This window comes from Chelonoidis abingdonii, chromosome 3 (genome assembly GCF_003597395.2).
Source record: "Chelonoidis abingdonii isolate Lonesome George chromosome 3, CheloAbing_2.0, whole genome shotgun sequence".
NCBI classification, from domain to species: domain Eukaryota; kingdom Metazoa; phylum Chordata; order Testudines; family Testudinidae; genus Chelonoidis; species Chelonoidis abingdonii.
The window spans coordinates 206,837,484-206,848,916 of record NC_133771.1 but is presented as its reverse complement, the minus strand read 5'-3'; the positions used below and the strand labels follow the sequence as shown (position 1 = coordinate 206,848,916).

The 11,433-nt window shown below is 37.7% G+C and overlaps 1 protein-coding gene across 1 annotated transcript; it reads left to right on the top strand.

The window, feature by feature from the left end:
• Positions 1-201: 201 nt before the first annotated feature.
• On the top strand, positions 202-10,805 carry BTBD3 (BTB domain containing 3). The gene is made up of 4 exons (XM_032800129.2): positions 202-952; positions 1,496-1,586; positions 2,081-2,199; positions 6,441-10,805. Exons 1-4 carry the CDS (start codon positions 633-635, stop codon positions 7,471-7,473), a joined length of 1,563 nt encoding a protein of 520 aa, XP_032656020.1. The 5' UTR covers positions 202-632; the 3' UTR covers positions 7,474-10,805.
• The last annotated feature ends 628 nt before the right edge of the window (positions 10,806-11,433 follow it).

Below are 11,433 nucleotides of genomic sequence, written 5' to 3'. Positions count from 1 at the left end.
ATATAAAAGATACATAGAATTTATACATTCCTATCTAGTCATGCCCTGATGTAACTTTGCAATTTCCTTTATTACATAGACTACACATGAAATGCTTTCCCTTTAATATTAGAGCTATGCACATTGCAATAGGTGTCACTGTGCTGCTGGGTCCAATCGTTATCGGTGACTTCAGCTATTGGCTCAGAACACTGGCTGTCTGACTCCATCTGCAGGGCTGTAATACCTACTCTGTTCACATCCATTCAACACACAAGTTCAGCCAGCTGAACAGCCTAGCAGTGCTACGGCACATCTTGCTAGCCTAATTCAAAAAGCCAGTGCGATAGCTAGATGCAAACTCTCTTTGCACAGTGTAGCACTTTGAGGTGATTCAATTTCAGGAAATTTGGAAAAGAGCTTGCAAGTTAATAAAACTGGGAGTCACGATGGAGATGTATTTAACAAGTCAAATACTGGATCAAACTTAAAGCCAGTTTCTTATTCAGTACACTGAAAATGTCACCTTGTCTTGCTGGAAAAGAAGCAAAATCTCAGCTTTGCTGCTTTTTATTTAACAGCTTGGCTCCCACTTAAATTTTCTTCATGTTCTTACCTAGTTAGGCTATCTAGCTATACAAACAAGAATACTCATGGTAGATGACAAGGGAAAGAACATGAAATGTCTCACCTTCTTCTTGATGCTTCCAGAGACAGTCAAGAACAGGTCCAAGAAAAGCTCTAAGAAAGGAAATAGCAGCAGCAGCAGCAGCAAGTTGCCTCCAGTTTGCTATGAAATCATTACCTTGAAGACCAAAAAGAAGAAGAAGATGGCTGCTGATATTTTTCCCAGAAAGAAACCAGCCAATACTAATACAACTGCTGTCCAGCAATACCACCAACAAAACCTCAACAACAACAACACTATCCCTGCCCCCAATTGGCAAGGGCTTTATCCCACCATCCGAGAGAGGTAAGTTCAAGAGAATTTATTTTTGATATTTAAATGAAGTGCTGAATTGTAGCAAAACAGGTTTGCAATGTTAAATTTAGTTTCCCATTTATACACATTGAATAAAACATGCTACTCCTTTTCCCCAAGCAAGTATTTGGTAATGGAAAAATTTTAGTATCTCTTTCCGGACAGTGCAGCTGTTTTCCTGAAGTAGTACAAATGTTGTTGTAAGCTGCAGTACTTTAAGCTGATAGGTATTTGCATGCAGACTTACATGTTTGTTGTTTTAGCAATACATGTTCTTGATTTTAATTTTCACTATTTGAAAAGTTTTCACAAGTTTTTCTTGGATCTATTTTCCCCTTATATATTTGTGTGTGATCATGTGCAAAGTGGTCAGAAATTGTGTGACCTGTTTTTGTTTGTTTGTTTGTTCTTTTGTTCTTTAGCTGGTTTGTTACTGAAATGCTACTTTAAGATGTTAAAAAGTTTCATCTCATGGGTCTGGGGTGGGAGTCGGATGCCAGATTACATAAATTAACACATTGCCTCTGTCTGTAGAAATGCCGTGATGTTCAACAATGACTTGATGGCAGATGTTCATTTTGTGGTTGGGCCACCAGGTGGGACCCAGCGGTTGCCAGGACACAAAGTAAGCAACAGCTGCATTATCAGTTTCGATGTGGGAATAGCAAGAGTAACTTCAACTATAACAGTGTAACTTACTGTGGGAGACTCCAATTCTTTGTGACAGACATAAATTTTGAAATGGCTTTGTCCAGTGAAATGCTTTACTTTTCTTTGTATTTCCAGTTAAACATTGTGTTGTGATGAAAGAGGCTTTATGCAAAGTTGGGAATACTGTTTTTTGTCCCTTTTTATGGTTGGTGGTGTGAAGATTTTCTAGGAGTAATAAAGTTCAGAAATTCACTTGGTTCTTTGAAGATAAAACATATAATTGTACAAGGTAAATGGTAAGAAAATGTGTAATTTTGTTAATAAGTTTGCCTTCTTTCTCACATAATAGTATCTAATTTCTATGCCCATGAAGCTAGTATACTCATAGTGGTAGCTGCTGTCCCTCATTGTTTTTATTGGTAATGCTTTCAGTTTATCGCATGAAATAAGATTTCCCTTTCTCAACAGTACGTCTTAGCTGTTGGGAGCTCTGTATTCCATGCAATGTTTTACGGAGAGCTTGCTGAGGACAAAGATGAAATTCGTATACCAGATGTTGAGCCTGCTGCTTTTCTTGCTATGCTGAAGTAAGCATCATTCTTCTGCTGGAAATGTATTTGTTTATGCTGTAATTACTGTCACAGTTCAAATATTGGATATCCGTCTAAACAGAGTCATAAAACTAGAAATGAAGTAATTGTTCAAAAATATGCCTTCCACTATATTTTAATTGTTTAAAACTTCTATTTTCATTGAACTCTTCTCTCACCCTCTATTTCTAGACACGGAAACATTAGGCTAATGTAGGCAGTTGTTATAAATAATGACTGACAGGAGATCTTTGAGCACATTGTAATGCCTGTTGATTTGATTTGTCACTACACTTGCTACACAAAAGAAGGGAGTTACTAAAAAGAATTGTCAGCTCTAACAAAAAAACTATTTTACTTCAAAAGTATAGTGAAAAGTAAAAAAAAAATTGGAATTTCTGGGTTCATACACTGACATTGTGCTCTAACTCTTTTGTATGCTTACTGTATAGAGTTCCTGTCTGTTCAGAACACCCCCAAATTACTGAATGCAGCCACTGAAAAGTAAAACTTTTATTTTATTTAGTATTGGGCATTTGGAACATATTAAAAATAAAAGGGCTGTCTAAATGAACGTATTCCCCTCCCTGTATATCTGGTTTCTTTCTGCCAACCTGATTCGGAAGTAGGTTGCTTTTTCGCTGAATGAAGGGGATATAATGAAATACTAGTTGTTCCTCTGATGAATTATCCTTGGACTGTGACTATAAACTTTTATTTTTAAATGGAAATTATATCACCGACCTCTATAATTTGGAGTGTTTTTTTCCTCTGGTATTTAACACTGTCATTGGTTACTTCTGGACCCTGTTGTTTCTCATTTTAATTGAGATCAATATCCAGACCCTTTTAATATGCTACTGGTTTTGTTGCATGCAATAGTGAAATTGCTAGTTAACAACTTTATAAATATACTTCATGGATTGCCTTGATTAGCTTATGATTGCAAACAATTACTTTGTTACATTTCAATAGCATGGTAGATATAGTGTTCAAAGTTGTGTGCAGCTGCAGACTTTTCGGTTTGTCAGCAGGAACCTCAGAAATATTGGGGATGCATGTTGACAGATCCCTTTCCATGAAAATCAAAGGTCACTCAGCAATTTTAATATGGAATTGAGACAACGTTATGATATGCTACCACATGTGAATAGATACATTGCAGATTTTCATTTTGCACATTGCTATTTAAAACATGTTTTTCATACAGCTAATACTTTAACTTTACAGAGTGAGATGTAGTTAGACTTTCTCTTTGCAAGGGGCGAATATAAGGTACTTTAATGTAGCAGTAATAAAATTATGTAGAAAGAGTTGCTGTTACTATAAAAAAGAAAAATTAAACTTGCCATTTAAAGAACAGATGGATTTTGAAATCTGCTTGAAGAGATTTGTACAGTGGAGCAAACCTGAAAAACAAGAACTTTAATACCAAAATCCAGTGCCTGACGAATTCTTTTGACAATAGCAAATTAGGAAACTTTATCTGAAAAGTCGGGGGACTCAGCCGTCAACTTCTTAAGAATCCAAGCGTTCATTTGAAAAAAAAATCTAGTTATTGTGGTTGTGAAGATTACCTTCCAAATGAAAACTTGATGCAGTGCTCTAGTATCTCTACTGATGTTCAAAGGATTTCCAAGCAGCAGCATGAGACTGAAGGTCCAAAACACTCAGGCCACAGGAAGAAGAGAGTAGAAGAGAATTTGCACCCATCCCTGCAAAGCAGGAATGAGAGGAACATTTAGTTGAACCCTCTTCTCGTCAGGTCCCCTTTTCAACAATCAAGAGGAATACAGTGTAATCTTTTGTAAGAAAAGAAAGCATTGGAAATGCTCATCTTCTTCTAAGCCGTGAGCTCTTATAATGTGATATACACTAATCTGTATTTGGATATTAGTTGTTAATAGTGTTTAGTTGGTTAATTTTGTAGTGGACATGTGGAAGACAAACACCAGTAAACCTATTATTAGATGCAGAATCTTCACTAGTATCTGTTATTGGCATGTAGTAATTATGCCCCCTGCAAAATTGATTAGCTATTCACTATAGCTTTACAAATACGAAACAGTTACATGTTGCTAAATGCATATCCTAGTTGGCACACTCAGTTAGTGTCTTTAACCCTGAAGACCAGGATTCAGATAATAAATTAAAATTAGACTCATGGTCTCATTCTAATCCCAGCTATGCGCATCACACAGTTTGTACAGCTGAGGAATAGACTAGGACTGGAATATCAGCTGTTGCAGATCAGGATAGAGATGCATGGACAGAATGAGAAATGTGGAATGCTACAGAGGGCCTATCTGTGCTATGGCTGCTTCAAACCAGTGATATTACTTCTCCACTTCCATGAATATTAAACTCGTGGGTTTTGTACTGTTTAAATTTATCACAGATGCCGCCCTACTTTTTTAGTATGAACAAGCAGAGAGGGAGAAAAAGTTGGAGGTTTAGGAGGAGAATTATAAAATGAAACAAATATGGAGAGATGACTGTAGAGAAAACAAGAAAATATGTAGACCCTTAGAGAGTCAAACCTGCAATTTATGCTTGCGTGAGTAATTCTTACTCCTGCAAGTAGTGTCATTGAAGTCCAGAACTAAAGGTCCCAATATTCAGTTCTATATTAATGTTTTTCTTCGTTACTTGCTACATTTCATTGCATCACAGTTTATATACTCTAAATGGAATTTTTCAAGTGTGATTTGGAGTAGCATTTTTAGAGACACATTACTGTGAAAAAGATCTCATTTTATTTGACCCCAATTTCTCAAGAACTCATAACTGATCTTATTCTCTGCCCCATTACATGTGGTACATTACTAATTTTCCACCATTAACTGGAAATCTGCCCAACCAGGTTGGAGTCTGCCATATCCTGATTCATGAAAACCAAACAACAAAACAAGACTTGTCCATATTTACAGTAAAAACAAAAACAGCCGTAATGAGAGATGGGTTGATATTAATCCAGTAAATGTCATTTTATCGTTTATTCTACTAGGCCTTGGATATCCTGCGAAAATGCATCATTTTAGAAAACCAGTTAACTTAACACATTTTCCTTAGCATGTCATGCGATTTTGCCTTTAGTGGCTCAGCCACAACCAGCAAGCATATTTTTAAACTCTAAAGGCAAATTTACATTTAACATTGTTTCTAACAGAATACATTTACTCAGAATAGATAGGACCGAATGTGTGAAATATTAAAAACAAGGTGCCTAATTCATTATTTCCCCAACAGTAGTGGACCTCATGAATTTAATCACGTAAACAGAATTTAGCTGAATCTCTTCTGTGGGTCTTAACAAGTTTTCTTCCATAGGAAAGTGAGAGAATACATTTTTTCTGGGGAAGATGGCATGTTGTAGCACCAGTAAACACATGAAATCCTTCCCTTTACAATCTGAGGTTAGTTAATCTAAGAGGTTTCGTCAATTGATTGCAAATCTTAGACCCTATGGCATGGTGATGCATGGTATTTGATGTATTTTGACAGTGTTACACTTCTGAGAGCTCAGATATTAAACCAGTTTGTCTTGGCACCCATGTCTGATGTGAAGTGTTTGTTATTGCTGAAAAACTCACTTCTTTTCCTTTGCACATGTCTGAATAAAGTCACCATATAGTTCGCCAGAAAAGGAAGTTCATTATATGTCCACTTGAAGTTCATGTCCTAGACAGTATTAACTGTTGTTTTAGCCATATAAACCGACTCTTCTTCAAGAACCTTGATTGACAGGAACCCTTTTTGGGAGTGAAAAAAATCTCATTAATCAAGTCATTTATTTGGAATTTTTTCACCCAAGTTTGCTAGGATATGGATACGTTAGAGTCACTACCTTATTGGAATTACTGACTGACTGTTTAGAATACGTTCTCTTCCTCATTACTGAAAGCAACTGTTATTGAACTTGGAAGAAAATGGGAATGAAGGGGTAGAACTTCATAGTTTTATCAGTTTCTTTGTGTAGCACATGACCCAAATGCAAAGCCCAATTCATCATTGGCATAAGCCCATTGACTTCGATGAGCTTAATCCGTGGATGAATTTGACCTGTAGTTTCTTTATCGTGTAATTTGAAGCAGGATTTGATTTTTCCAGAAAGTGTTTCTTAGTTTTAATACTGCACTGCACCATTCGAGTGCCCTGTGCTTCTAGTTTTCAGGTGTTATTGACAGTCAGTGTCTTTTTACTGAAGAGCAGTGTTACATGTGCGTATTTTATTTCAGATACATCTATTGTGATGAAATTGACTTAGCTGCTGATACCGTGCTGGCCACTCTTTATGCTGCCAAGAAGTACATCGTTCCTCATCTTGCCCGAGCATGTGTCAACTTTTTAGAGACGAGCCTAAGTGCAAAGAATGCCTGTGTGCTGCTCTCCCAGAGCTGCTTATTTGAGGAACCTGACCTGACCCAGCGCTGCTGGGAAGTGATTGATGCCCAAGCAGAGCTGGCTTTGAAATCGGAGGGGTTCTGCGATATTGATTTTCAGACGCTTGAAAGCATCCTCCAAAGGGAGACACTGAATGCCAAAGAAATTGTTGTTTTCGAAGCTGCGCTTAACTGGGCTGAAGTTGAATGTCAACGGCAAGATTTACCTGTTAGCATAGAAAATAAACGCAAGGTCTTAGGGAAAGCTCTCTACCTGATTCGCATCCCTACCATGGCACTCGACGACTTTGCAAATGGTGCCGCTCAGTCCGGGGTGCTGACTCTCAATGAAACCAATGATATCTTCCTTTGGTATACAGCTGCCAAAAAGCCAGAATTAGAGTTTGTGAGCAATGCCAGAAAAGGCCTTGTCCCCCAGCGTTGCCACCGCTTCCAGTCTTGCGCCTACCGCAGCAACCAGTGGCGCTACAGGGGTCGGTGTGACAGCATCCAGTTTGCTGTTGATAAGAGAGTTTTCATTGCTGGCTTTGGGCTGTATGGTTCTAGCTGTGGATCAGCAGAATATAGTGCAAAGATCGAACTTAAACGCCAAGGTGTTATCCTAGGCCAGAACTTGAGCAAGTACTTCTCAGATGGATCTAGCAACACTTTCCCAGTGTGGTTTGAGTATCCAGTGCAGATTGAGCCTGATACCTTTTATACAGCTAGTGTGATACTGGATGGCAATGAACTAAGCTATTTTGGACAAGAAGGAATGACTGAAGTTCAGTGTGGAAAGGTAACTGTTCAATTCCAGTGTTCTTCAGACAGTACTAATGGCACTGGAGTGCAGGGAGGGCAGATCCCAGAACTCATATTCTACGCCTGAGCAAAAATGTTTCCAGAAGAAGCGTTTGACCTGAAGTACACATTTGGTTCAGTCCTACTGATGCTTAGCTTGTTATCTGCAGCTATGATCAGTACAGAGAATATATAATTAAAAGCTGTGGATAGTTACTGCTTGCTGGACTTGTAGCCTCTTTGGTGATGAAATTTAAATGTAACGTTCAACTTTAACTGGAAGCTCTTAAGAGCAAGGAAGTTCCTAAAGCTTTGTTTGAGTCAGATATACCTACACCCATGATTCCCAGCCTGTCTTGTTGGCATGCCCCTACTTGCAGTGGATCAGCAAATAAATGCCCTCCCTCATATCTCCAATGGGCTGTGCCCCAAATACACTGGATCCTGGATGCTGCCTCTTTTGGTCCATTTTCTCTTTCTGTCTCAGTTCTTTTTTCCTTCTTGTCTTTTTCTCTCTGCTTCTTATTTTTTGCTCTTGTTTTTTGTTCCCCAGCTCTCCAGAAGGCTACATGCTGCTCAGAGTCAGGGAAGGGGCTCCACAAGTCTGGGCTGCCTTAGTTCTTATAGCTGAGCCAAGTGTTATGGGGCAGATAAGAGAAGCTTGTGTATGAACACGCAGTCCCATAGAGGCAAGCCAGCCCCGTATGTGGCCAGCTATATTGGGGATGGCTGCAAGAGAAGAGAGGGAGGCAACAGTCAAGGAGCCACACACTGCTTTATACACAGATGCAGGATCATGCTTGCAGTCGGGGTGAGCTGGGCTTTTCCCACCAGCACCCTCTTGAGCTCTTCTGACTCATTTCCTTAGGACTGGGAAATACTTGTGTACACACAACCTAAGTAGGTGGCTTCGAAGCATTTAACCAAATGTTGCAACAGTTATACTGAGATGCTTTTAAAATTGCTCTCATTTGGCCCACTACTAAATAGCTGGGTGATGATATCTAGCATGAGACAAAGGATAGGTTAGTTTACATAAAACATTTGGAGAGAGATTTTTTCCCGCTGTGCAAATGAAAATAAACATCAATGCACAGTAACATGTACCGGTCCTGAGTTACATTTTCCTTCTCTGTATGTGAGCTTTATTATATTATTGCTGCACAATCTGATTCAGCAGATAATTAAATAGATAGCAAGAAAATTCCCCAGAGTGGACTATATCTGGTGGTGATCACCAAATGTAATACAGTGAGGGGAAAGTATGTCTAATCTCTTGCAATTAGTTTTAATTGAAATGTGAAATGGAGGATTGTGTGGTCCAAAAGCTTTTTTTTTTTCCCCCCTGAATTACTTTTCAAGCTTTCTGTAGTCCTGCCTGCATTTTTGGCAGGAAGGGACTACAGACGCATTGCTGTTTAAGAGGGAAGGAAATCAGTATAACTAAAAGATCCAAGTACCATTTAAATTTAAATAAAGTCTACACTTTGGAAAAGAAAATCCTTAGTCACTAGATTGTGAAAATTGCTTACAAAGAGGACACTACTGAGGTAATTTGTCTCACCTGTGTAATACCTCTGAAGTGGTTATATTTTCTTTCCATATTTTAAGCTAAAATAGAGGACCAAATGATTCTTTGGCCAGGCTAAAGACTAATGTCTGTGCTACACTAAATACAATCATCAGTTTTACAATGGAACTGCTTTTCCCATAGGGTTACTTATCAGTTAATATTATTAGTCCACCTACTCCTTGACTGCTGGAATCTTGGCCTCTGGCCATCTCAAAGTGCTGGTATGTTTCTGCAGTGTCCAAAACGTGATCTGGAGTAATGACAACTGGATTGGAGTAGGCATCAAAAACTCAAAGACCTAAGCCAGTCTTCCCCGTCCTGTGGATGATGAAAAGAAGAGTGAGGGAGAAGACTGTTCTGCAAGTACCATGTTCTTTATTCACTGTACTGGTTACAATTTTACATACATAAGCAAATACATTCTTTCGGAAGTATAAAATACCCTCAGAATATATAGAAAATACTTTTTATAACAGATGTACGTAAACTAGACTGTTAGTGAGATCTGCACAGAATGTTCCCTGGAAAACTGAAGGTTTGGTGTTTTTTTTAAAGCTCCAGTTAATTATATTTAGATCTCTCAGCAACCAAAAATATACACACAGTGTAATTTAATGGATTGGGGAAATATTTATTGAAGAGACAACGAAGGAATGTAAGATCGTCATGGGATAATAGTCATCTACATGTAGGCATTATCTGAGCAGTAGTTGAATTTATTTAAAATAAACTTTAAAGCAAAGACTGGCCAAGTTACTGTATATGAAATGGTTGACATAGATATAATGGCTCTGTCTGAATGATGCTTACGGGGTAGAGTGACAGAATGCAGCTATTTAACAAAGTTACAGTAAGTAACTGATTCATTTAGAACAGACTTAGGTGCCTCACAGTGGGACAAAAAGTGTACTGTACTAGTGTGGATAAACCAGTCTCTGACTGGCTCTAGTTTTTTGGTGTTTTTCTTTTTCTTTTTAATTTATCTATAATTACAGGCTTAGCGTCTATTAAACTGACTGGCTGGAACAGATAGTTATGGGATCAAATAATGTATAGCTGTGATATGTAGAAAATTAGCTTTTTTTTTTTTTTTTTTTGTTATCCCTTGAATATTTTTGACAAAGTAGAATGAAAGCTCTGCTTCGTGCTTAATTCCTCTGAATCTGTTCCAGGTATAAATTAGACTTGTTGCCTATGGTCAAAATATTTAAGCTTGGATCAATAAACTTAGACACCTAAATAAGTGGCTTGATTTTTGAGAGGTGCTTGACACCAGCAAGCCCATTGCAATAAATAGAATCTGCTGTTGCCAAATACTTTGATACATCAGGCCACTTAATTAGGTGCCTAAATATGGATCTAGAGCTGGTCAACTAACTTTAGGCTTCCAAGTTTGAAAATGTTAATCTATATTTTGAAAGCACCCGATGTATAATGCTGGAATGTAAACACAACTTTAGCAAAAAGAAAATTATGTAGATGGTATTTTATGGCGGTCTTTAGTACTTGTATATTGATTTTGCTGGTAAAGGGAACTAAGATAGGGCATTGTAATGTAATATGCTTTAAGCATATCTGAAATAGTATTTAAATGTTCAATTTCTACATACTTATTGCACTGAACTGTTTTTTAATTGTTGTGATAAAGTCAGCTAATTTCAGGTCACAGCATCCAGTTATGCTTGACCTTCAGCTTACAGCATTATTTATGAAGGACAGATATATAAATATGAAGTACCTCATGTTGAATGTTATTGTACTGTATCTTTAATGTAACAGTGCAGATCTTGTAAGACACATGAATGTGTATAATCACATTAAACATATAAATAAAACTGGTTCTTATACAGTTGTTTCCTGTGGTACTTCTGAAACATCCGTGGAACAAATAGTGAAATCCTTACTTTGGCTATTCTTTTTAGTGTTTTCCATTGTTCTAGATAATTGTGCGGGAGCATTTGTTCAGCATAGGTATTCTGGGATCTTTTGAACCCAAAAGAAGTAAAAGTCTGAGGCAAAAGCAAGGAAGAACAATGAATATGTTAATCAGTTACATTGTTAGGGCTGACAATTAAGCTGATGAGATGGAGTGGATGAATTCATTTATATGCTTTATGAAATTTCTGGTCTACTAGTATTTTAATATTTTCTATTAATATTACCAAGCTGGGGGGAGGATCGTGTGTCATTCTGTTTATTCTAAAAGACAGCGGGTACAGAAAGCGACCATAGCGGTCAGTCCTTAAGATTCTGGAACAGGGTACACTGATAGAATTCAGAAAAATTTATGGTGCAGGCTGAAAGAGGCCTGAGAGAGGTTGTTCCCAATTGGAAATTTGAGTCTTCTCATTCAATCATTTCTTTCCGAACAGAGTTAAATATCAGTTCATCATATTTCTTCATAGATCCATTCTGAGGATTTTGGTTCCAATAACAAACCAGCTAAAGAGAGGGTTAGGAAAGAGACATTCAAAG